Source organism: Alligator mississippiensis, chromosome 13, assembly GCF_030867095.1.
Source record: "Alligator mississippiensis isolate rAllMis1 chromosome 13, rAllMis1, whole genome shotgun sequence".
In the NCBI taxonomy this organism is placed as follows: Eukaryota; Metazoa; Chordata; order Crocodylia; family Alligatoridae; genus Alligator; species Alligator mississippiensis.
The window spans coordinates 4,772,738-4,799,071 of NC_081836.1; the positions used below are offsets into that span (position 1 = coordinate 4,772,738).

Consider the following 26,334-nt stretch of genomic DNA (forward strand, 5'->3'; position numbering starts at 1 on the left):
GGAGCATCTTCCAGAACAGTAAGTTACTCCAACCCATAAGTGTGCTGTCTTGTTTTGAATACAGCCCTAGAGAGAACGGAAACCTAGAAAGATCTTGATACGCAACATGCATCAATCACTTCTATTAAATACCGGCAGGCTCAGTGAGAGGAGTCACGTGAAAGGCAGAAAAAGGAGCAACGGTGACCCCTCTACTCTGTTTTAAATAGGAAGGGATCAAGCAACATGCTGCACTGGCATTTCACGGGCTTCGGGCTTCAAGAGAAAGGAATCCGTTTTATAAAGTCAGTTTGTCGTGTAAGTCCATTTCCTCAGCTGCTACCAGCCTGCTCACGTGCTGCCTAGTCACGCTTCGGGTTGAAGAGAGCAATCTGCTCTGAACTCCGAGTGAATTGCAATGATAGAAGCAGCTCAGAGATACAAGAAACGAAAGGAACCTGGTATTTAGGCCGCTGCTGTCTGGTTAAAATACTAGGCTGACCCAGCTTGCCTGTTTGTTTAATTTATTGAATTTCAGAGGTGCACATTAAAGCGTTAAGATCGAGTGCTTTGCATTCCTCAGTCTGTACAAGTTCCTTCAACCACCTGGAATACACAGGCTTTACAGAGAGAAGCATTGAAATACAAGATAAAACAAGTCTAAATCCCAAAATCACTGCAAGAAACCCACCCCCAAAGGTGTAGAAAATAAAAACAAAACAACAAAAACAACCCCCCCCAAAAAACAACCTGCAGCGCTCCTGAGGGGAAGGAAAGACCGCATGGGGAGGGACACAAAGGGTGGGAGGAGAACTACTGTAGATCGTAACATGCTGCTGATCTGTGCAGGAGGCTCAGGGGATGGAGTTCAAGAGATCCTTGAGGAAGCTGTCGGGGTCGCTGATTTCCGTTAAGAGTCCTTAAAAAAAAATACAAAAAAAAGGGTACAGAGCAGTTAGTGAGGGGCTGAATAAGCTCTTCTGAATCATCAGACATCTGCTGCAACCTGAAGCTGGATTTCAAAGGCATGTGAACAAAACTGCAGGCCTGCTGTGGAAAAGCCACTCGGAATAGGTTTCGAGGCAAGTCTATGCCAGCGGATACCCGAGAACAGCAAGCCCATTTCGGTTCAAGTTCGTTAACCCGTGGACTTGGCTCTGACCATCAGTGCCATCAGCCAGCCGTTGGCAAGAGCCCGGGTGCAACTTGCGCTATGTCAGCGTCCAAAGGGTGAGCTGCTAATGTGCACGCTGCAGTGTGCGGCTGCATGTCAGACGGGTGCAGCTACCCCAGGGCAAGCACTGATGTCTGCGAAGGGGATTTCAGCCAAGACCTTGTTACAGGTTCAAACTTTTGCTTAGCTCCCCAGCGAAATGCTGGGTGCTTAGGGAGCAGCTGGGAGAGGCATCAGGAGCTAATGCAGTCTAGATGTTATATGAAGGAACTGGCATCCTCTGCTAGACAGCTGATGTAGCAGCTCCAGGAGCCGGATGGTGGCTAAGAGAGACTGCTCTGCAGCAACATAACTACTGGTGAGGACAGAGCAGCCGAGAGCGGCTCCCCAGTGGGGCCCCCTCTCTTTTCCTGGGGATACTGGAAGCATTAACAGGAGCAGATGCAGTTCATGAGGGGGAAGGGGTCACAGTCTCATGAAATTACTTTCCATCACATTACAACAGCAGCAGCCGCTCTTACACCACCTATGCCCAGTAGCACCCTTCAACTGTGGGTGTCAAAGCCCTTTACAAAATAAGAGCATTTATCACCTCTCTGCAGAGAGGGAAACTGCAGGGGCAGGGGAGAGCATAGGAAACCAACCGATTTCACCCTGGAGAGGAACGTGCAGATCAGGCACAGAAAACTCCCCAGAGTGGCCTGTGCAGCAGCTCTAATTAATCCCATGTCTCAGTCACACGTTCTGCCCAAAGCAAGCGTCTGCAACGCTGGTCTCAACCAACTGAGAGTCACAAGTTACATGAAAGAGTCTATAAAAGGTAAAGCTAAACACTGACCAGCCACATCCAGAAATTCAGAAAAGGTTTCAACTGGCATGAACTCCTCCTGGAAGGTTTTCAGGGCTTTGTCTGCAGCTTCGTGTATCGGCATGTCGTTGTGTCGTATAAATTCCGCCAGAGAGTAGGACCAGCCTCCCTCTGTGTTACTGGTAGGCACCTTCTACAGAAGGGGAGAAAAGGGTCAAGTCACCTCCTGTCAACCTGCAGAAGAAACTGCTGAGAAAACGCATGGTTCAAAAACCCTGCTGCCTCGTCTCAAGGCAGCACAGGCTTGTTCTGAAGCGGGGCCTTTAGGTTTAGCTTTTCTGCTCCTTGTAAACATGCCGCGTGGAAAAGTTGCCTAGTGCCCAGCCTTTCTACTCGTCTAGCATAGAACTCGAACAAAATTCCCAGGCCTTTTCTTTCCCCTCTTCATCCTATTGAATGTTTGTTCTCTGGGGAGAAAGCAGTATGTACCCCGTACTTCCTAAAGGAAGGCTGCATCTTACATACCCTTCAGCCACCCCAAGCAACTGCCTAGAGCCTCCATTTCCTCCCTACCCTGCAAAGAAAAGGATTCCTACGACTAGTTCTAGGGCACAAACCAACAGCTGGATGGAGGACAGGAAAACAGGAAGAGGAATGGGGAAAGTCTAGGTTCTTCAGATGGGAAATAGCTGGGGGACGCGCATGGGCACAACCACACATCAGTGCCAGCCCTCCCGTTCTTATAAGCCGAATTTCAAATTTACTACCGTCTTTGAAGACAGGGCTTAAAGCTCTGCCTACTCTTTAAAGGATCAATGCTGCTCTGTTGCCCCGCAAGCCGATGAGCTGTGGCTCCAGGAGACTCGTGGCCTGTCTGAGTGGGCATCCTAATGTGCCCCCCCCCCCCCTATGGACTCCTCCAGCCCTGCCCATGGGCACCCAATGAAGAGCATTGCCTCAGTTGGGCTGTTAACATTATCACTGCTGGGGGGGTGCAGAGTAGAAGCACGTGGAACCCCCCCACTTTAGAGCCCACCCTAATCTTACAATGGGGGGATGCCCTTCCCCATAGGACAGCAGTCGTGGCAGCAGAGGAGGGGACTCTCTGGGCTGGAGGAAGAGCACGTGGGCACTGCAGGAGCTGCGTCAGGGCAGGGGGGGCTGGGGATGAAGTCAGGGAAGGGGTTATATGGGGGGGCTGGGGGAGCTTCTAGGAGGCTATGTTGTAGGGGGGGCTCTGGGGCGGGGTGGGGGCTGAGCTGTAGCAGGGGGCTGCGGGGATCCCTGGAGTTGGAAGGGACTGGGCTGCAGCCCCAAATGGATGCACACCTTGCTGCGGTTATTTGACCCCAGCAGTCTATGATCTCACGAGGTCCCTCCCAGCCCTAAACTTCTGTGAATCTGTGAAGAGCAGACCGGCAAAGGCAGAAGTACAGCCACACTGCAGCCCAGAAAGCTGACCGGCTGGCTTTAACATCCCACACAGAGAACCAGACAGAACATACCTTGAACATGTTGTAAATGAGATCTACGAGGGCCCAGAAGAGAAGGCCAGAGCGATATGTTGAGTATTCCTTCACTGTCTTATCTGTCAGCCTAGGAGGAAAGTAGAATCAGGCTTTGAGTTAATCACTTTACTCTGCTTTATAACCCATTTGATGAATAGCATGAAAGCGCTAACAGCCAAAAAGCCTATCAATAATACACAGGGGGAATGTTGCTGTGAATACGCTTTGTTCTGTGCAGCAGGATGTTGAACAACCGTTTAGCATCGCCATACTAGTCTAGGCTTAGACCTCTGAACATAGATTTCCTTGCACTGGTAAGCTGCCTTGCAAGCTGCATCTAGACAGGTCAGCTAACACCTCCCATTTCATAGCCTGCGAAAACGGAAGTATTCACCCAAGACGGCAGAGCAAGTCCACAGCAGAGCTGCGAAAAGATTCTGCAGCCCCACAGTTCAGTGCTTCGGTGCCTGAGCCATGCAGCCCCCTGAGCGAACGGTTTTGATGCAGTGAATGAGCGTGGAACAAATCTTGGAACTTTCGGTACTTGTTCCTGGACCTGCTTGGCAGGTTGTTACATCCTTTACCTGGTGACATGAAAGGTCCCAATAGTCCCCTTCTGTTCTGACTGGCTCAGTTTGACACAGTTGTTAACATGTTCAATTCCATGCGGCAAAAGTGAGAAAGGACTATATGCAAAAGACTCTCAGATGCACAAAGAAATAGAAGTTCTTCCTAGTTTGTTGGTCATTTATGGCGTTACTTGCAAAGAGACAGACTTGAGTCCTCCAAGGACGCCGATCACAAAACAGCACTCAACCTGGGAGCCTGTAGATGTGGCTATATTCAGGGTCCTAACTGCATCCATGTCGTGCGCTACGCTGTCTCAAGACAACACATTTCGCAGCACATCCTTGCTCCATAGTGGGGGGATGAAGACCTCTCACCGACTGTTCCACCAGCCCAAGACCACATCACTCCCACCTCTGGAAACAGAATGGAAACCCACTAACAAATATGGGAATTTCCATCTTGGTTCACTTTCCTCAACTCTACAACTGTCCCAAGAGGCAGCCTGATTTAGCTTTGGGCACTTCAGTATCTACCTGGGGAACTACTATGCAACCACAAGAGTAGCAAAGGCTGGCATAACTCCCCTTTGGCTGGCTTTTACAAGGAGAAAATATGAGATAATGACTTGCAGGTGGTGGCAAGGTGAGAGCTCCTACCAACACTAATGGGTTTGCAGTTTTCTTGCAGAAATTCTTATAGGCTCACCTGCCTTTCTTCACTACCGGCTGCTTCCTCTTGGTCACTTTAAAGGAGTCTAACACCCTCCATGACATGAATTCACAATCAGTTCAGCTACCACTGATGCAAATTAGCACAGGAGAAAAGGACTCCTTTGGATGACACACAGAGCTGCAATCCATCACCGATATTGGGCTACAACCTCCGTTCTAAGAAACCACACGTGTGGGGTGGGGGCAAGCGATCTTCCCTTTCCCTGTCCTATGTGGCTTGGTAGGTGGCAGCCCGCTGGTGCAGCCAGGCTTAATTATTTAAAGGAAAACCAATTAGTAAAGGTGACTAAATTTCCATGGGAAGAACAGCAGCTCAGAGCACAGATAATTCTCGATCGCCACATAGTGTCGAGACGATTTCTTTTCATGCGAGCGGTTTTGATATCATTGGACTCTGCTCCTTTAATTGAAAACTAAAAGGCCCTTGTGGGTTAAGTCTATGTGGCTGCCATCTGGAGCAGCTCCTTGGTATAATAGCTGCTATATTTTCATTAATGTAAGCTGGTTCATCAGCCATGCATGGATTTCCAGCAGCAAGTTCGGCATTAACACTTTGGGAACTGCGCGTCTCTCATGAATATTTTATGAAGGTTGGAGACAGAAACAAAGACAGAGAAATCAAAAGGACGCCCCCACCCAAGCTTCCCACAGCATCTGCATTCTGCAGAGTTTGTCTGCAGGATTTCTCTTGCCGGAGTTCCCAGTTCAGCCCTAACTCAATGCGTGCGGCCGTTGGTTGGTATTTTGTACCAGTGGAGTCAAGGGTAACTTTCTAACAGGCTTTTCAATGTTGGTTCTTTTAGCCTTGGGTCTGAAGCTGGGGCATCCAAGAGAGTTGCAGGCACATGCTGCCTCTTGGGACTGGGCCCTTTGATACCACTGACCATGTAGGCAATTGTAGCTTCTGGAGGGGTTAGATGGCAGTTGCCTAATGTGGTTCTTAGCTTTGCTAATCAGACACAGAAGGGAAGGTTAGGCATCAGCTCGGCAACTTTGACAGCTCCTTGACATGGAGCAAGGCAGCTTTGTGCTCCTGTCTGTGCTAAAGGGAGCAGAGAGACACCTGTTGGCACCTGCCACCAGAATCTGGATGAGAATTTACATTAACCGCTTCGTTCATCAGCCTCAGACCATGCAGCCTGCACAGGACTGCTTTTCCCAAAAGGAAAGAGGTGGCACTTGAGGAATCCTTGCGACATGCCTGTAAAGCCAGCCACCACAGCTCTTTCTGAGGTTTTGGGGATATGGAAAGAGGGGACAGATTTTCTGCTATGCTGATTTTGAGGCACTTTTATTGTACACATGCTCAGAAATATTAATCGTGTACTAGTTACACAGGAAAAGAAAAGACCAGGCATTTTACTGGGGATTTCCAGCTGTATTACACTCAAAAGATGCATACCAAAGCACAGAAGGCCATAATTTTTTCTAGGCTCCTCTGCAGACACAGTGAAATACTGCAGGTCCTATTGTCTCTGAAGGTGGAAGCGCTGAAGCCAGACCCCTGAGACAGTGTCTCCTTCAGCAGTAAACCCGTTTTCCCAGAGCTCCAGAGCAGAGGCAGTGGAAATGGACAGTAAGACATGAATCAAGGGCTGATTTAGCTTGAACAGCAGAAACTAAAAAGAAATCAATACAGTGGATGACAGCCCCTTAAAGGCTCAGAGACCACTTCAGCGCTATCGAAATGCATCAGAAACGTTATCTTTAGATGTTTGCCGTGTTGCATGTTACTGTAACCCAACAAGATTGCCGTGCACATAATTATGGGAGCAACTATTTAAAGAAAGACTGGTAAGTCATCTAAAAGGCCATTCTCAAGATATAGATTTATTTGTAATCCTGAAAGCTATTTAAAAATGACCCTTTTAGAAACTGGAATTTAAATATTCCCCCCTCCCCACAGAATATTTTTTCTGCTGTTAGCCATGGCCAGCCATCTGTTGCTACAATGCTGCTGGTATCAGCTTGAAAAAACAAAACAAACCCCAGCAGCAATTCTTTTTGTGGGGGAGAGAAGTTAGATCAAATTTTTCTCAGCTTGGCAGTGCCACTTGAATGCCTCCCAGAGGATCTTTTAAGTTGTTTACAACCATTTTCTGTACGGCATCTTCCCCAGAAAGCTTCAACAGTGCCAGTTAAGTGACATTTTTTCCACTGTTCTGTAACACACCAAATTGAATTTAACTGCTCCCTTTAGGAGAAAAGGAAGGAGATCAAGTCTCAGAAAGGCCCTTCAGACCTTTCCAAGAGATTTTCTCCAGTCATGATAGGGGTGGCTAAAGCTGTCGTATACATTTAGTCCCACTCACTGCTAAGCAGCAGGCAGCGCTGATTAAGTGATGTGATCTCTAACCCACCGGCTCTCCCCTACTTTATTCTCTCATCATCACCATCACCCTAGATACAGCTTAAAGCTCTGGAAGTGAATGCAATGTGCAAAGCACACTGCTATTTCAAGCCCTCTTTCATAGGGTGGGGGAAGGAATATATCTAACCGTATGGAAGAAAACCCAAGCAATCCCAAGTGAACAAGTGCATCCTAATGAGGGCATATCATTAAATGTTCCTGCGTCCTCAGGACTTAAATACAAACACATACAGAAAGGGTTAATATTGACTCTTCCAAAACATAAACATTCCTTTGCTCAATCCGGCATTTGTTGCTATGCAACTCTAACGAGTGTGAAGGTAACACGAGTATGTTCCCCAGACAGCTGTGGGAATGAACGGAAGGCTGGGATTGCCGGGATTACCAACCTGCTGGCTCCCCCTGGCGACACCGCACGCGCGTGCGAGGTAACCAAGAGCCTCTTCAGGATCTCCACCCGCATGGCTTTCCACTTCTCCGGGGGCAGGATGTGCAGGGCCAGAACCGTGTAGTAATGGGGCCCATCCACCTCGTAGGCACTCTCCACCCATTTCTCCTTGGGATGCTCCATAAAACTCTGGAGGTTTTTCTCCTCTCTGGAAGTTGCTCGGGTTCTGGAATACAAAACGCACGTGTACATTTAGTCCAGGCAGTCGGCTGTTGCATGTAAACACTCTAAAGCGCTCTGATTGATTTCTGTATAACAATTCACAAGCCACCAGCATTTTATTCTGTATCTATAGTGTGGTTTGCTCCAGACTAAGCAGACAAAGGAGCAGAGGGGTTCACACAAGGCAGTCCACATCCCTCAACTAGAGGGCAACAATTCTTATAAAAGCCTTTTAGGCTTTTCAAGCAAAAAAAGGAAGCAACTCCAGCCCCAGGAGCTAAAATAATTACTCTATGGGCAGCACACAACACCTGCCCCTAGACCTTGGTGTGGCTGGATCTTTGTATCTGCTTGTGCTATTTATTTATAGTAGCAATCAAGGCCGACACCAAAAACTGAGATGCACTTCAGTTAAATATAACTGATTTGTTTTCTTCTCTCATGGGGGGAAAAGAAGCATAAACTTTATTGCTGCCTATAGCTGCCCAATCAACCTGAGAGTAAGAGATTCACAGGCCTTGTAAACATGGATCATAAAATACTACAAGCTGATCAGTGACTGATCAGAATGGGAGAGGACGCTGCTAGCTTGTTCTGAAATTCACAACCAATCCCATCATCTCAGTGATGGAGAAATCAGGATCCCCAGCAGAGGGGAACAGTCTTTAGCAGTCCAACGGCTTGCGGCCTTCTCATTCGCTTTGTCCTGAAGCTGCTTGCCAGCTAATAGCAACTGTGGAGACTGCGCAGCTACAAAATACTGCTTTTGAAGAAACCCCACAAAAACAAAACATTTCAATGAGCTGCATAATGCATTCGTAGTCTTAAAAAATAATAATAATAATAAAGTCACAGGGGGATCTCCAGTGCTGCCAAGGGGAGTTCAAAGATGAACGAACAGCTTAACTTTGGTGTCTCATAAAGGATCGGAAAACAACAGGGTGGATCTGCAGGTAGATATTAAAAGCAAAGCACACGTTGCATACACAGTCAAAGTGTTGATTAGTTTAGGGGATGGGGAGAGGGGAAAAACCAGGCTGCAATTTGATTTGGACCAACCTTGGAGTAAGGGGCACAGATTCCAACATCTGTTTTCTATGAGATGCCTCATCTATAATTAATATTACCCCCTTTGGCTTCTCTAAAACCACGTCAAGCCCAATTGGTCAGAAACATTTTAGGCTGATGCTTGCCTACAGCGCCGTGCAGCTGGACATGCTGTCAAGGCCAAACTGGGTTTGCTATTTAGGATTTGTAAAAAAAAAAAAAAATAGAAATCTAATCTAATCTAATCCATCTATCCATCCATTTTATTGACAGAAGCAGAATTTTTATTCCAGTGAGCATTTCACTGCAGCACCTTGCAATCCAAACATTACAGCATAGTGCTACAGCATGAGAACTTGGAAGGGAAACTGGCCAGTTGGCTTTCCAAGGAGAGAAAAAAATCAGAGCACCTGCTTCCAAAACATGGCTTAACTTTGGCAGCGTGCTCTTCACTCAAGTAACCCAAACATCCTCCAGCATGGAAATGATGCTTACACGCAGAATGGAAGAGGAGGTAAATCACATATTGTTTTTCTCCACTAGGTTCCCTGAACATCCCAAATGGCTGTGTTTTGCTGCAAAATATTTACTACCTCTAACAACCTGCGTCAGGGGTGTATTCTGCTCCCTTTTAAACACTTAGAGGTTGTCCTGTCTTCCAGTCACCTCTCTTGTAAGGGAGGAAATGCACACAGTGCAGCGTGAACGCACCCTGCATTAGAGCTCTCTTCCTCCGTGCCAAGCTGGAATGCGACTGTGCACATTTCACAGTCCTGAACAGGACCACAATTGCTGCAAGATTTATCTCTGTCCCCTCTGCCATTTCCCTCTACCCCCAGCAAGCTGGGTAAGCTTCCACACCCACAGCGACACCCAACAGGAGGCTCTATGGCAGCTGTTCATGTATTTATCATCTGGAGCTCCAAGAGTCACCCTGTCACTAGCGGGGGACAGACAGGCAAGACAGACACACACAGATACTGACGTGTTGAGGACGTAAAGCACAGTGTGAATTATGTATGGAATGAGGTGTATGTTGCTCTCCCTTCCTCCTCCTCCGGTGTCCACACTGAACGACTGCTCCATAGCGAAGCGGAGAAACAGTAGCTTAATGTCATGGACGTTGAGCTGGTAGGTGGGTTCCCGCTGCCCCGTGCACTCCTGGAGGTACGTGTTGTGTCTGGAAAAAGAGAGTGGTGGATTATACTGTACGCATTAAGCCACCTTTGGGAATGCAGCTAAACAAATTCCTGCCTGCTGCAAACAAGATGGATCAGAACCTGTGCAGATACAGCAGAGAAGGGCACCAAGAGAATAAAATCAGGAGACTCAAACACCCAAACATCTGCAATTAATGCCGTAGGTCTTTCACCTTCGTCTGGAAATCCAATTCAGGCTGGTCTTCCTACATATAAACATTGGTACTTCCCCTTCTTACTAGGAGGGCCACTGCCAGGGATGAGGCTCCCTAATGCATGCAGGCTGGAGGTCCAACTAATTCTAGTATCTAACACAACAGTACAAACGCAGAGGGATGGGACTTGATGGCTCGGAGCACCGGTAATGAGATATGGAGTCTTTCCGCTTCGGGTCAAGGGTTAGAATCCCACAGCGATTGGAAGCCATTACCATCCGACAGCTGTTTGGCAATATATTCAAATGACTTGTTGGTGTCAATCAGGTTTGTTGTGCGAGCCCCCACCATGATTAGCTCCCTCTGAGACTGCTCAGAGAGCACAAGAATTCATCAGCATGAAGATTAAAGTAGTTTACCATCCCTTCAGTTTCCACTGCTGGTGATTCAAGCCCAGTCGCAAGCACAAAACAGTGAAGAATGGAGACTCACGACCTTGAAGTGATTAAAAACCGAGCCATGACACACAGATTTATCAACTTGGTAACCCCACCGGAGATGCCCTCTGCTGCTCACCAGATACCTCATCGCACTAGTGCTTGATGGGGGGTTAGAAGAGACAGGTGCAAAATTTGCATCCGGTGGCCAGTGTCAAGGAATTCATTTCTTAGAAGAAACAGATACCAGCCGTGCTGCACGAGCAGTCAGTGCTGACATGCTGCAGGTTCACAGTTAGCTTGGGGCTAAGGTAATTGGTTTTTCCTGTTTCTGCCCTATCCATCTCCGGGAGAGAAAAACGAAATGACGTAGCAGTGCAACCCGTGTTACGGCCATGCCTTGCAATCTGGAACTCTGATCAGTTATGAAACCTCAATGCTAACAGGGCTGAAATATCACCTTCTGCCTGCAGTCTGAAACGTGTATGCCTCAGACACCTCCTGCCTAGGACACCAGCCATCAGAAAGAGGAGCATTCGGTACTCACCTGGCTAAGCAAGTGGCGAAGGCAGACTCCGGCACATGAGGCCCCCAGACTGGGAGAAGCCCATTGCACTTGGTGTTGGCATTTTGGAGAGCTGCGCTCTCCCACTCCTCCCGACCACGGGCTAGTCTGTATTGGCAAAAAGGCACCATGTGCAGATAGGTTAGAGACGCAGAAGATTTTGTCCAAATGATCAAAAAGGGCGGTGATGCTGTAGCTGTTTAGGGCCATTCAACCGTCATTTAGGAGATCACGTAAAGCTTTTTGACTTCCAAGTGCTTCACAATGTCTAACTGCATTAAGGGAGGCCATCATTAAACGTGGAGAACAATGGCTGTTCTTTAGCTGTGGGGTGAACATGAGAGCACGCCCATGTCAAATTATAGTGTAAGGGATATTAAATGCTTTGATGAAACACCATGGAAGGGAACATCCAGCGCCACTGCCTGGCAGATGGCGAGAAGATCTTACCTCACAGCAGCAAGGTGACAGTCGTAATGGACAATGTTGAAATGAGAGACCGTGCTGTAGCCCTGTTGCTTGCGGGGTTTGTTCTCAAACTCCTCCAGCGCAACTCGCTTGGTGAAAGTGTAAATCCCCAGGACCTTCGCAGGCTGTAACGGCCAACCAGAGCTTCATTAGAGATGAAATACTTGTGCCTGTGAGCGGTTAATAGCTTGCCAACCATTCAAGAGTTAATTGACCCTATGTCCATAAGAAAGTATTAGAGTCAAACAAGCTTTCCAAGTCTCCACCAACCAACTCATTTTTCCCATCTGGAAAGGGGAGTCATGGAAACAGGGAAGCTAGGACTACACTGGAAACTGGGGTGTGAAGCCCCACAGCAAAACCGAGTAACAGAAGAGATGGGCATAGACTTTTCTGTTGGACCTATCCACTCCAGCTAACAGACTGCTAAGCCTCTGTTCTGTGTACAGAACCAGCCCACCAGAAAACACCTTTAAAGTTTAAAGTAGGTTGGGTATTTTGTTGGGTCTGTTTAAAGCAGGCTGGGTATTTCGTACCAATCAGCTGTGGAGGATCCTACACACACTTTGGAGGAGCTCCACACCTCCTTCCTGGCACCTTCTCCAGAATTAGAGGAGAGCTAGAGGCAAAAGGAGTTTGAGAGCACCTTCCTGTTTCCAAAGCACACCAGAGCCCTACTGATCTCAGGAATAATCCCCTGGTCTTGCAGTACGCCGTGGCTCAGTCAGGCACTAGGATACACAGTTGTGGATCTCCCTGTATCATGTTAGGGCCTTCCTGATGCCATACCTGAAACTTATACCCTTCTCTGCAGATACAGCAGGTCAGTCCTGGTTCTTCTATTAGCTCCTCCATCTGTTTGAGGAGCGCGGTCTTTGTCACCACCTGGCCCTTCTCGTTAGTCTGTAAGACAGAGCAAGTCAAGCATGTTAGGAGAATGAAACCAGAGAGGAATTCACACTTGCTAAGTCAGAGAGCAAGTTTGTTACTAGAAAGGAAGAACATTAAACTCAAGCAGCATTTTGTGTTTTACAGCTGCCAGCGGCCTATCAGCTGAATTAGAAACCCTTCACCTTTTATTAAGTAATGTTGCCAATCAAAATTAAGGAGGAATTACAATGCTTGGTACCTTGGATTTCCTGCCACTCTAGATTACAACAAGAAACTGCTGGTGTATAGAAAGCTCTTAAGCCACTGGCCACCAGGTGACAAGACCTGAGACTACTGCAGACATAAGACACACTGTGTGGCTAATGTGACAGTTGCCTCCAACACACTGATGACTTTGCTCTCATACAGTATACCCTTTCCCCATCCTGTGTGTGTCCTGTCCTTTAAGGCTTGTAGTCAGGGCAAGGACTGTTGTTTACTCCTTACCAGGAGGGGTCCCATTCTTTTTGGCCCACAGGCAATAAGCAGCATTACCACTGACCCCACAACTCGAGTTCCCCAGCCACCACCAGCACCACCGGGTCAGAGGAATTCTAGCCTCAGGTCTGATACGCGACTTTCACTCTCCCCAAGTCACATAAAAACCCAAAGAAAAGGAAGTGGCATATTCCCCAAGACAACAGACGATAAAGACAGCATGCATGCAGAGGAACTTTACCGTCATGCCCAATGTGCCCAAAGCCTTCTGCCTCATCGCCATGGCCATGCGCTTTTTCTCTGCACGGGTCTCCTTGCGGGCTGCGTCTATCTTCTTGTTCACTTCTGGATGTTCCCTTAGTGCCTCCAGCAGGTTCTCAGCTAATGTCCCAATCCCTTCATCGCTGGACACTTGTTCAAGTTTGTGCAGGTTTGTAATGGAGTCCGTACCTATTAGCACCTGTTAAAAGATTGAAACACGGCACCCTTGTGAAGCAAACCCAAAGAGAACTGAATTTCCACATAAGCCCTCCCACAACAGCCAAGATGTGCGACAGCTACAGGTGTGGGCCACTACGAGCAATGTTAAGGAAGCACTTCCTTGTAATAGCACAGCTTCCCAAGACTGGACTTTTGCCATCCTCTGTGATGCACCCGCCCTAAAATTATATCCCCAAACTGCCCAGTTTTGTCCATGTGCTGGACAGTACTAGGAACTGAAACAAGACTGCTATGCAAGTACTTAAAATATTAGCTAGGCCAAAGGAAACCTCTCTCAGAGCAGTCTTCAACCATCATTTCTTCAAAGGGAACGTAGCAAATTTTGTGCCAGTCAGTACCAGAAAGTAGTTATTTTGAAAATGTCTCCATTTAAACAATGTCATAAATTGACTAGCCTTTCCAAAGAGATCGACTGACAGCCTACAGTAAGTGGCCTTCCACCTCAACCACAAAAAACAGGTAATCGGCTACTACGAGAATACTGTGTTAGCGGTAGCCGTCATATAAAGTCCGTTACCAAAGCAGCATGTGTCCTCCGACTCGTTTCCAAGACAGAAGCTCTCACCTGTGTGGCAGGGTGCTGTGTGGCCAGCCCTCGAAGCAACCTCAGGATAAAGGGAAGTGCAGGGCGAGATAAGAACTTCTTCCATATGTCTGCATCCAAACTACACAAAAAAGGTAAAAAATACCATGAAGTGCCTCAACAATAGTTACCAGTGCTGAAAAGACGGCTACACTCCAGCCAATAGTCCGGATTACACCAGATGGGCTGAAAACCAGGTCCCCTTCCTGTGCCCCACTCCGCGCACAAACATTTTAAACCTAGTCGAAGGGTCCAGATTGTTCCATCCCACCCTAGAGTAACTCCTTGGTATAGATTTTAAGTTACACGAAGTGAGCAGCAAGGATTTTTTGGGAGGATATCTTTTATTGGACCACCTGCATAGTTGGGAGAGATCTTCAACAAGCTATCAAGCACAAAGTACCTTTCCTCAGGTCCAATTGCATGGAATTAGGTCAACAATCTCTCCTCTCCACACTGCACATAGTAAGAGCACGCCAATCAGTTGTTCACTTTAGATTTGGTTTTACGGCCCTCAGTAGCAACACAGCCTGTTAGATGATCTAAACCAGTGACTGAAGGATTTTCTCAAGATTATACTCCCTGTAGTTTCACCAAGCCAAACTCTTTCCACGTACAGAATTCCTAACACTTATTTTGGAAAAAAAATATTCATCTGATGGAAGATGGAATAAGGCTAAGATACACAGGATTGCTACATACAAAGCAACTCTTACTTCTTTGCACTAGGGATATGCTTTTTCATGTAGTCAAGGGCATTTTGAGTAATCCCCTTCTGGAGGATGAGATCTTTCAATTGATGGCCGTTGCTGTTATTCTTTATGCCAGCTGCTATTTTACAGAAACAGTCCAGGAAAACTTTATCGTCTCCACTGTGCTCTTCATCGTACCTAAGTGAGGACAGGAACAGCAATATATGTAAGACTCTCTCTCGTAGACTCAGCGCGTATGACTGTTCATTCTGCCTGTTAATGAACACACACATCACATCCAGCCCTATAATGAATTCCCCTCCTCAAGCCAGAGATGTGTCCTTCTGCAAATACCCTGCAAACCAGCACTTTCTAGATGTTTTTGGTTCACATAGCACTTGGAAAAAAAAAAAAAAAAAAGACAGTTTCATCTTGATGGGGTTTTTTTTTCTTAAAAAAAAAAAAGATGGCATATTAAGCTTATGTACAAGCCTGGAAACCCTGTGTTAGATTGTAATGAGCAGAGCTCTTGATTTATTAAAGACAATTTAATTGGTCCTTTGTGCTCAAATCAGGAGGAAAAAAAAAACAACCTAAACATACTTGTCAAAGTTACAATAGGGCTTGAATCGATCAACCAGGATCTGCATTTTCTCCATTTCCCCAAAGGACAGATAAGGGATGATGCGTAATAGGCCTTGCAAGACGCTGAGATTGGAGCGGACAAAGGTGCTGTTTATCTGATCCAGCAGCATTACCAGCTGATCCTTGTCACCAGTCAGGAGGAGGTTGCCCTGCAAAGGGAAGAATGATTCGCATTCAGGATTCATCTACATGCATCAGGGAAACCCTCACGTTCCAGTGGCTTGCTGACCACTCCCAATCCTGAGGAACAAGAGCTCATGGATTTCAGCAAGATGGCAGGATGACAACCCAAGCCAGCAACCAAGGGCAGAATTCTCCTTGTTGTGGGGAAGCTGAATCCTTCACGCATTCCCAGGTATCGCCCCCCTCTGATCAACACCTGACTTTCTGCAACCACTGTTGAGATGTTCTCGGGTCAAATCGACTTACTCCCAAGCCCGTAAGGAGGACTGGCTGACAAGCATTAACTGTCCTAGTAGATGCACTGGGATAACAGAGGCAAAATACGTTCTATTTCTTGGTGATTTTGGTGCAATTAACAGCTTATGTTGCTGGTAACTCATATTCAAGTGTATTTCCAGAACCTGTAAAGAAGCCTGCTGAAGGACAGGGAAGAGCTGCCTCCTGTGTCAGTTAATATCGCCGATCTGACCTACAGCAAGGGGGAGATGAGCCTTTTAAAAGTATCTGGCAGAAAGCTGGCAATGCTTTTGGCTCAGCGTCTATCCTCCCACAAGGATCAGTCAACCCAGAACTACTGTACTTGACAACACAGCCGAGATTCCTGGTTCCGTACATCTCTATGCATGTCCCCTTCTATGCGCACCATTGGAAGGAAACACTCAGAAGCCTTAAGTTATAGTCAGCATTTCCCACTGTGTGCCAGCCAGCACCAAACACTCACCTTGTCTTCACTCAGTGGTTCTGCATTGGATTCATCCAGTATAATCTCCATGATACTAAGCACCTGTTCTGCCACAGCTGCTCCGCCGCTGTCCTTGCTTTCCTGCTCAGCCACCAGGGCCTGCAGAAACGACAGGTCTCAATCACCATGGCAGCACCAGCGGTACTGGCTCAGCCTCATCATCAATTCCCAGTTACCACTAAACAGGAAATAACCAGCAGAACATACGAAGAACAAAGCTAACCACCCACAGCTCAGACCTGAGCTCTCCTAGTTGCTATGAAGGAAAGCAGGACTGACATTTGGGGTAGCTGAACAGTAGCCAAAAGTAATTTTCAGAGACTTGGTTAAATCTTTTGAAGAGGACGCTGTTCATTTCCGAAGGGGATTAACAGGAGCGATAAGATGGGGGCAAAAGTTCTGTTATCTGCAATGTTGCTCTTCAGATAACTGCCTCTCAGTCTCAAGGATGCGGGACATTAAGTCAACACACTTGTTTCTGTGGCTTCTAGCAGATTACAGCCATAGCCTTGGTGTGCAACTTTCATCCCAGCAGCAGTAATGCCAAGGTCATCAGTTTTTTCTCCTTGCAGAAGGCTCGAAGACAACCATTTCTAAGCCCACTGTGGTCTAAAACTTGTCCTTACCAGATTCAGCGTCCCCAGCATGACATTCAAAGTGTTCATCTCAGGCTTGACCAGCTGTTGACGGTTTACTTTCACCTTCACGCAGTAGCTGAACAGCTTTAGCAGCACCTACCAAAGAAGAGAGTGCATCCTACAAAATATTCCCGAGAGACGTGGCAGGAATGAGCTGGAACAAAAAGCTGCCGACAATCTAGTTCACTTCCCAAAATCTTTTGCGGGGAAGGACAAGGTGACAGCTCCACAAAGGTGAACCTTTGCAGGGAGATTGATTTTCCAGTCAGATTTTGTCATGCAGAAAATAACCATGCAAGCAAACAGGGACCCAATCCTGTCAACGATTTGGCAGAAGAATTTAACAGAGGGATTAAGAAGAAAAAGGAGGCAACTGGTACAATGACACTGAAACTGGTCTGCTCTACTAATGGAGCTGCAGTGCAGCCAGCTGTTGCAGAAGAGGGAGCTTTGCTGAGTGGTCCCTTTCTGTAAGGAAGCACTGTAAGGAAACACTCAAAAGCCTTAAACACACACACACGGATGTGCCTTGCAAAAACCTTGCGGTAGCTCAGACTCACTGTTAAGAGGTGTCGACCCTGTTTGAAATCCTTGATTCCAGTCAGTCTGTTCAGCATGCAGTCCAGGCCTCCACACTGAGCCATCACGCCCGCCATTTTATAAACCTCTTCCTCGTCTTCCTCTTCATCTACAGGGAGGAAAGACAACGTGACTGGTGGGGTAAGGTCTACCAACAAGACTATAAAGCTGACCTAAGCACCAGGCACTCAAGTAAAAGCAGAGGCTGACGTAACACTTGTCAACGCCTGCTATGGTCAGAGTTAATCAGCTAGGTCAAATCCGAGAGAAATCAGAACCAGAGTAACAAGGAAGGAGTTTGATAGGCATGGGTTTTTTTGTCTACCGTTCTAAAATCCCAAAGCATTGCTGACTACAAGCTCTAGTATCTTATCTTAACTTTTAAACCTGAATTCAATTAAAACCATTTCTCATGTCTCAGGAATGCGAGAAGTCAGGGATGCTTTTCTTAAAGCACTGGACAGGACACAGAACTGATCGCATCCAAAATGGGCTGCAGAGTCCACAAAAGATCTTGCTTTGTTTCTCAGCTCCTCTGTTCCCCACCATCTGCATTGTGAGATGGGCTAGCATCGTCCTCATAAGAGGACTGCGAAGATAAATTCATTTACTGTTTGTGAAGTGACAGGCAGTACGAGGATGAGGGTCATGTTAGTGCCTAGTTTTACAGTACAGGCTACAGAGCTGTCATCAAACTGATCATCCGCTCTCAGTGAAGCAGGTAACTATAGCAAAAGAGATAGCAATCAACTATGAACTCAACGCTGCCAGGTTAATGGTGCCACGGTCTCTGGAGCAAACCCTGGGCTCCATATCCAATCCCAGGTTTTACCTGTAGTGGAGTCCAGAGACTCGATGAATTCTTCAGTCGCATCTCCTAGCAACCCTCGCATGCGGTAAATGATCCTCATTGGCTCCCCCTAAGGAAGAGAATTAGACAATGTCGTGTCTCCTGTGCTGGTGTCTGAAAAAGCACAGTGGTCCCGCCACATTCCCTTTAGAGGGGATTACGGGTGTTTAAGCATCCGTTTTCTTTCACCCAGCACAGAACAGCAATGTCGGGCATTCCTGCCACTGCTCACTTCTCCTCTTTCTTTAGAGACGCTAGAAACTATTATAAAACCACATGCTGCTAAAACCTCAGTAAACCATCAATTACTCTAGTCGTTTCCCTAACATTGCCCCATTATCAAGCTGTACGGCTAATTAACAGCTCTTTACTACTAAGCCTCCCCTCTGACTGATTTCTTTAGTGAGAAACCGAACTGGGGTATTCAATAAGCCCCATCACCCGGAAGCATAATGTGTAAGTCTATAGTGCAGGCAGCTTCTCTATAATCAATCTCTCCTTGGCGTAACCCACAGCCCAAGAAGAGATGAGGAAGTCTACCCGAAACCTCAGCCAAGGAGAGAGGCTTTTAAACAGACAACTCCTGATAATGCAAAAGGAAGGAGAGAAAAGTAAGCAGCGGTTCAATGTGCTTTTACTAAAGGAGAGTAGTATTATTAGGAAGATTCCAACATAATCAAGGACTAGCTGCAGAGAGGGGGATGGGTTGGCTTGCAGATGCGTTTCTATCTCAGAACACTGTTTGTCGATCACTGAACTTCCCATTTTAATCCAAAGGTCTGAATAAAAAGCAGAAAAGAAAAATCCCAGATTTGGGAGCAGGAGACCTCGAGAGAGAAAACCTGTCAGAAAGCACGCTAAGCCTGATGTGGAATAAGCAGTGCTTAATGTCAGAGCAAATACATAAGCACAGGGAAAGCCCTGGGGGAAGATCTGCTCAAAGGCCACGCTAGAGACCAGCAATTAACACCGCAGGGGCCCTGGTAAAATGGCAGATGAACAAAAAAAAAGCTGGTGAAAGAGACAAGGGAAACAAAACCAGGCCTGAGGTTAGCTTCTTGTGAGCCTGTCTATTTCCTAGGGAACTCGAGAGGGAGCTCCAGAAGTGCTTTGGAGAGATGCACACAAAGGAAGACAGATGAAAGCTGTTCGGTGACAGTAATGCTGAACAAACTCAGCCTTTCACATACAGCAGGGCATCTTGGGAAAGCAATACACCGACTACTCCGCCACCTTGCAAGTGCAATATTCGGGTTTGCTTTTCTTGACAGCACGTTCAAATTGGGATTTACCAGAAGGAGCAGACTGCAGTTCCCCGCCCCCCAGCCCCGGCCTCGTTTCTTAGTGAAAAAGAAAAAGCTCGCTATCGACTCTCTTTGGACTTGATTTTGCAGCAAAGGTTTGGTATCAGAAGCAATACTTCCAAACATGACAACTCAACGAAAGTCAAACCCTCCCCAGAGTAGCGAACCCCAAACACCATTGAGCTGGTGAGTGGGAACCTCCAGGTGAAAGTAGGCATTGGGGTCTTCAGTCCACCAGAAGCAAAATGCAAATGAATAAACTAGGAACAAGCAAAGCATATAAACCGAGATTTTACAAATTCAGTCCGCTTTCATAATCTCCAGCGCTATTAGTGCTAGCAGGGCTGGGAAAACACATTTTAAATGGGGGAGATTTATTCTGACAGCTTCCTTTTTAGTAAGAGCTTAATTTAGTGGATACAGAGCGCACAATACCGGAGGCAGTCATTCTGGATTTTATTCCCACCTCTGGAATGAGCCTGCTGTGACACCGCGGGCAAGTCCCTTCAGCTCGCTGTGTGTTTCCTCATCTAAAAAATGGGGCAATACCTCCAGCTAACGGCAAGTTGTGAGGATTAATGTCTGTCAAGTTCTTGGAGGTCTTTGAATGGAAGGCACTATAGCAGTGCAAAATAATATGGAGTGGTGTCAGATGCTCTTTCTGCGCAGACATTTTAGGCTGGTCTTTGAAATGCAGATTGATGGGGCAATCTGGGGTCCCCCGGCTGTACACATATATCATGTTGCCATGTGCAGATGGAGTGTGAAATGAGCACTGAAAGGCAGTGACACTAAATGCAGTGGTTTCTCAAGAGGGTAAGAAGCCTGAGGAGTCGGCTACGATTCCTACAGATGTTTAGGTGCAACAGGCACACTCCATTAAGACCGGGTCAGTGGCACGTGCATTTGGGTCATCCATACCACAAAGCTGAGCAGCAGAAAGTGTTTTTTTCAGTCCAAAAGTGGGTGCATGTAGCAATCCCGAGCCTTCAGGCTTCAAAGACAAATGCTGAGCCTGTCCGGCATTAAGCGATGTGGGGCTGCACGCACATACCTCATTAGTGGGACACCAGACCTTCTTGTAGACCTCAGCAACTGGTAGATCCAAGCTGATGATCTTATTGTTCACCAAAAGCTGAAAGGAAGGAGAAAAGAAATCTAAGCACAAGTTCACAACATCGCAGGGGTCATCACATTCCCTGCGGGAGAACAGAAGCTGTGCCTGCTCACCTCCATTCCACTGTCATCCTCCAACAAAGCCACCAGGTCACAATCTTGACAGATTTTGTTCTTGATGTCCCTCATGAGCGGCCCAATGCCAGGCTCATTACTGCTGTAGGGGTTCCCTGGCATCCTGCCCTGCAAGAAGTCTTCCTGCTGGGGATCCTTCTCCAGAGTCACAAAGAACTCTGTCACTTCATTCTCTTCCTGTACAGCAACGACAGAGGGCGAGTGGATGAAAATTTCCCCAACCACCTTTTCCCTCTCCTCTTCATGCCACATAGCTAGCAAATTTTTCACTGAAGGCGACAGTTATGTCATTCAATAGGTCTCCCCCTGCTGAACACTGTTTCTGACTTAGGAGATCTGATAAGAACAGATCACATCCTGCAAGCAGAGTAAGTGCACATTAAATAGAGCACAGAGACGTCTTATCTGCATCAGAAAAGTGCACAGTCTCTGCTGTGGTATCGCGGTCGAGGAAGGGGACTGCATATCAGTACAACTCTACGTGGCTGGCATCAAACCAACCTCACCGCGCATCGCATGGTTTTGGGTCTGTTCTGCTGCAGTGAAAGCTACCTTGCTTTAACAAGCGTATCCCATTCCAGGATATACACAAGACCTGCATGTGACTGCACGTGTGTCTGCTACTTACAGGGTAGATAATACTGCAAAGTCTCTCAAATATGAAGACAGGAGTCCTGTAGTCATCAAGGCTGTAACGTTTAGCGGTTTCGATGCACACTGCCATGAAGGCTTTCGTTTCAGATTCTGTGCCTGTAAAGAGAACAGGGTAGCTAGGGAGGCGCAGGGCTGAGTTTTTCCACTGATCTCTGCTTTTACCCAAGCAACCCTCTTGTAGCAAGCAGGATACTACCCGGCTGTGCTCCTCTCTCCTGAAAAGTGGCACCTATCTAACACAAGAGAGGGGATAGTGGCACCACTTCAGAAAAGCAATCTTTTCATAACAAGACTTGACATTCCTGGAAACCAATTAACTCAAAATCCAGGCATTTCTTCTGCTGCACCCTGACCACAAGGAAATTGTTAGAGAGCTCTGCTTGCAAAGTCTGTCATACAATGAGGAGAAGTGTGTGAAAAAGCCACTGTCCTGCATTAGTGTTTCTCAGCCCTAGGCAATGACACTTCACACCAGACTTGAAGTGCTGCATGATGATCATTTCTTAACTCTAAAATGACACTGTCGACAAAACCATGAGAAACCCTGTAATGGTCCGTCAGAAACTGTGCTGATGGGGCTGCAATGTGCATCTTGCTATCTCAGCTGACCTAGAATCAAGCTTCCTGGAAGCCAGCTGGCTCTACCTGTTGTCATATCTTCCAACATCTCCAGCAGCATATCCTGGGTCTCATCAATCAGCTTCGTTCTCTGCACCACCAGCTTTCTCAGGCATAGGTAGCCGTTCAACACCGTGCCCACCAGCCGGCTTTTGAAGTGCCGTTTGATAGACTCCACCTCCACGAAGGAAGAGAGGAGCCCTACACAAAGGGGAGAGAACAAATGTGTAACTGCACTGCAAAAGGAACATCAGAATGAACCAGCCTGCAGAGACTCCTAGTGCCCAGTCTGTGACTTACCCAATCGTGTGCGTGTGAGCAAGCACTCAAATGTGCAAATTTCCACATTAAAAAAACCCTGCACAAGGGCTGCTGCCCTTCTCGCTCGTGTTAAAGCCAGCTCTGATGATACTCAGCAAACAACTTTACTGCTGCTTGCACTTGTGGTGGGGGCAGTTTGACACTTAGCCATAGGCTGCTGTACACCATACACCAAGACCAGGGAGGCACCCCTCTAATCATTACGTGCAATCAATACGGGAAGGCAGTAGGTACCTGTGAGGCTCTTCAAGGCGTACCCCTGCTGCAGGTCAGTGCTGAGAGTGGCTTCTTCCAGGGCAAGTAGACGAGCAATTTCCTAAAAACATGAACAAACCCCATCAGGATGGCCAAGCAGCAAAGCATACTTGCGGTGCCAGGAATGACTGGCTGATCAATGCCCAGCAGACCCAAAAGAGAGTCTGGCTGGTGTGAGATCACCAAATTACTAACAGGCATTGCAGAGAGCTAAAGCTGGCTACATAAAAGCCAGAACTGCAGTACAAAGGTGGGGGAAAAAATCTGCCTGTTGGTGCCCAAGGTGTACTCCTTAGGTCTTCCACATTCCTATCCTCTATATGTCAATCCTATCCCTGACAGTCCCCCCTAGGCCCTGAAATGCTGGTGTTGGCATTGTAGCTGATGTGTGTGTTGCCCATGGTCAGGTATATTGTTAGTCCAGTAATGTTCAGCTGCCCTGGTGCAGGGTTCAGTTCAAACTCTTTATCCCCCCATGTGGATTGCCTGGGGCCAGGGTTGGGTTTCCCCTCTGCTACCCTTAAGTATCAAGCTGCTGAAACCCACATACTGGAAGACAGTAACAGCAAGCACCGCCCCTCCAACAGCCTGCGAGTCACGCTCGAGGAATGGAAGCAGCCCTAATCCTTCCCTGTCATCAGTATTTGCCCTCTGAGCCCAGCCTGGCAGTTGGCGCACAGTGCTTGGTGCAAAGCTCCTGCCAAGTCCACGTATCAGATGTTCTCATTTCTTGGCATAGCTGCCCACGGAGCAGTTACACAAGAGAAATGGGCAGCTTGCATCATGGCATGGCGCAGCCAGAGATAAGACAGATGGAGTCATTTCTGCTCATAGGTGGAAGCAGTCACCTCAAAAATCCCACAGCGAGGACTGGTTCCCTGAGTCGGGCAGCACAGCCTTCAGCATGCAGGCACTGGGTGAGCAGACTGACAGGGTGCTTGCTTCCTAGTACTATTTTACTCCCTATTGCACACACATACCTTTGTGATGAGGTTACCAATGTAGGGCAGAACCCCTCTTGCTGCAAGGTAGACCTTCCAGTGTGCAGGCTTGATGAGCTTCTGATACAGACCCAGGTACTCAGCAGCACACTCCCCAGCAATACTCAGCTCATCCAAGTAGCTAGCACAGGGAAACAAGCAGAAGTAGGGAACTGCTTAATGAGAACAAGCATCCCGGATTTAAGGACAGTGTGGAAACATGAAGAACAGCCCCTGCCTCATGCACGTTTTCCATCCCTCCCTCCCTCCCCCCCAGCACTACTGAAGTACTGTACTTGCAAAACCTTAGTCCTCTAGAGGGGGCTAAGGTCTAGAGACCAGGGCAGCACTTTTAGAGGAACACAGAGCGATTCTAGCAGGAATCAGGGGTCAATACAGACAGGTGATGCACAGGAGCTGTGTCTTATGAGATACCTGGTAAGGAGATCAAGGACCTGCTGTTTCCGACTGGGGATGGTGGCCAGAGCTTCTACAATAGTGCATGCAGCCTGCCTTGCAGCTTGGGTTGCAGGAGTAAACAGTACCTACAGCAGGAGAATTGAAATGCAACCAGTTGGTGACTGAACTGGCAGCTCTGCAGTGGCTAAGCAGTCGGCACACCCCACCGCTCTCACACTGGGCACGGGGCATCCCCCACACCTTCTCCCTCCAAGCGCTTTCACCTGCCGCAGCCAGTTGTTGTGCCCCAGCTTGAGATCCAGAGGGCAGGTTCTCTTCCCACGGCGACTCATGAACTGTTTCCATTTCCAGATGTACTTTTCGGACAAGTAGAGCTGGTGCAGCTCTGTTCTGCTGGGAGATTTCCCATTTGCCTCTATACCTAAAACATTAACACAACTCTAAGGAACTATCGATGGTCCCTGCAGTAATTGCTTCACATGTTGGTAACTATTACATTGATGGACTGGGAATTGTTTCATTCCAGTGGCTTAACATTGCAACTTGGATACCCAGGCAGGGGGCTTTCAAAATTGATGCTATAGATGATTATTCCTAATAGCAACCTTGGAAAGGAGCTGGTATCCTCTGCACCTTAAAACAGGGTTAGACACAAAAGGATCAAGTGCCTTGCCCAAGGTCTCAATCTGAGTCAATAGAGCCAGAAAGAACTCAGGAGGCCTGGGCTCCTCCTAGCGCTGTGCTCCCTTCATTCACATCAGACACTTCTAAGGTTTTAGTCCATAAAAAACTCCTGAATCAACAGGGTTGAATCTAGCATGCAAGTGCTACAGCCCTTGAGGATGCTGCTCGTTGTACAGCTGAAGCACAGAGATCAGCTGTGAGGGGAATACAGAAGACTGGTAGCAATTTTCAGACCAGCCAGCAAGGTTACTATTCAAATATGAACACAGACAACCATCACCCCGGACCCCGCCAAATGCAGTTAAACTGTGCAAAGATGAACTAACAGACACGATCCTACCTCTAGCAGGGAGGCATTTTTTCCAAGCTTCATACGATGCCTTTGGGTCCCTCTTGAGCCACAGCTGAGCCTGTGCATGGATTTCATTGCTGTAAGGTTTAACGGTGGTGAGAGTATCGACAGGCACATCCTAGGAAACAAAGGGAGGATCGTGGATCATGACAGCCTCAAGTTCTTCCTTACGGCAAACTACTCATGGGGCTCCAGCCTGCACCACAGTCCCTCCCAGGACAAACTGCTTCTGCAGCAGAACCTCCCACCTGGCCTGTACACTGGAAAGGTGAATACAGCTCTCTGTGTCTGGACAAGCACAGTTTGGTTCAGTTTTATATGGCCAGATCACTCTGCTTCACTGCAACAGACATTGCCTTAGTAGCGTACATACTTTACTCCATGCCCATGAGACTGATGTACAGCACTACATGGAAAAAAAAAATCAATGGGTGTACTTGCTTCAGAGGAGCTGGTAAAAGCCCTCCGAGAACCCATCTGAAGTATCAGAGTTATTGCCTCAAGAGCCCTCTTTCTACAGATCTTAATATGTCTTTGATGGAGAAAGTGGAAAGTGTTTGGATTAATGATCTGAACCACTAAGAACAATACGAAGCAGCAATCAATTTATCTGTAGATCTTGTTCTTCAAAGATTTGCCACTAGATTCCAGCTCTTGGGTCTGGCGCTTCTAGATCAACAGTGAACAGGAGCAGGAATCCAAGACCCATGATGTCACTGGAATAGTGCACGTCAAGATTTTACTCAGCCAGGTGTCTCTCTGCCTATGCTTTGTAGTGTTAAGGGAGGTACCTTGTTTTTCTTGCTGGTTGGAGCAGGAGGTTTGATCAGTTTTTGCAGAATTCGCAGGCACATGAGGGTGATGTTCTCAACTACTACTGGAGTCTTAATGTTTACTGCCATCAAGAAGAGGCTGAGAGCTGAAAGGACAGAGGGATTAACACTGCTGAAGTATCTGCAGTCAAGGTAGGAACCCGCGGGTGAGGTAGCCCCCTCTGGCTGTCCACTCCACCGATGGGCCAGGTAATCCCAGGCAAGATCCTTCCCTCTTGAGCCAACCCACCACACTCTCCTGAAGTCGCACATGATAAAA

At 47.4% G+C, this 26,334-nt stretch overlaps 1 protein-coding gene across 8 annotated transcripts in view; it reads right to left on the minus strand.

Moving 5' to 3' along the window:
• Positions 1 to 486: 486 nt before the first annotated feature.
• The window catches only part of UBR4 (ubiquitin protein ligase E3 component n-recognin 4), a 100,334-nt gene continuing 74,486 nt past the window's right edge, over positions 487 to 26,334 (minus strand). For all 8 annotated transcript variants that reach the window (XM_059716536.1, XM_059716535.1, XM_059716531.1 and 5 more), the window contains 26 exons: positions 26,034 to 26,161; positions 25,231 to 25,360; positions 24,470 to 24,627; positions 24,222 to 24,331; positions 23,787 to 23,928; positions 22,786 to 22,867; positions 22,258 to 22,431; positions 21,587 to 21,708; positions 20,938 to 21,135; positions 20,762 to 20,842; positions 18,386 to 18,473; positions 17,535 to 17,662; positions 16,963 to 17,070; positions 16,316 to 16,435; positions 15,370 to 15,560; positions 14,791 to 14,964; positions 14,057 to 14,156; positions 13,232 to 13,450; positions 12,412 to 12,525; positions 11,605 to 11,747; positions 11,137 to 11,262; positions 9,784 to 9,978; positions 7,531 to 7,755; positions 3,467 to 3,557; positions 1,992 to 2,154; positions 487 to 898 (listed from right to left, as the gene is read on the minus strand). In XM_059716536.1, the coding sequence (XP_059572519.1) occupies positions 834 to 898; positions 1,992 to 2,154; positions 3,467 to 3,557; positions 7,531 to 7,755; positions 9,784 to 9,978; positions 11,137 to 11,262; positions 11,605 to 11,747; positions 12,412 to 12,525; positions 13,232 to 13,450; positions 14,057 to 14,156; positions 14,791 to 14,964; positions 15,370 to 15,560; positions 16,316 to 16,435; positions 16,963 to 17,070; positions 17,535 to 17,662; positions 18,386 to 18,473; positions 20,762 to 20,842; positions 20,938 to 21,135; positions 21,587 to 21,708; positions 22,258 to 22,431; positions 22,786 to 22,867; positions 23,787 to 23,928; positions 24,222 to 24,331; positions 24,470 to 24,627; positions 25,231 to 25,360; positions 26,034 to 26,161 (3,575 nt within the window). In that variant the 3' untranslated portion in view covers positions 487 to 833. The remainder of the gene's footprint in view (positions 899 to 1,991; positions 2,155 to 3,466; positions 3,558 to 7,530; positions 7,756 to 9,783; positions 9,979 to 11,136; positions 11,263 to 11,604; positions 11,748 to 12,411; positions 12,526 to 13,231; positions 13,451 to 14,056; positions 14,157 to 14,790; positions 14,965 to 15,369; positions 15,561 to 16,315; positions 16,436 to 16,962; positions 17,071 to 17,534; positions 17,663 to 18,385; positions 18,474 to 20,761; positions 20,843 to 20,937; positions 21,136 to 21,586; positions 21,709 to 22,257; positions 22,432 to 22,785; positions 22,868 to 23,786; positions 23,929 to 24,221; positions 24,332 to 24,469; positions 24,628 to 25,230; positions 25,361 to 26,033; positions 26,162 to 26,334) is intronic.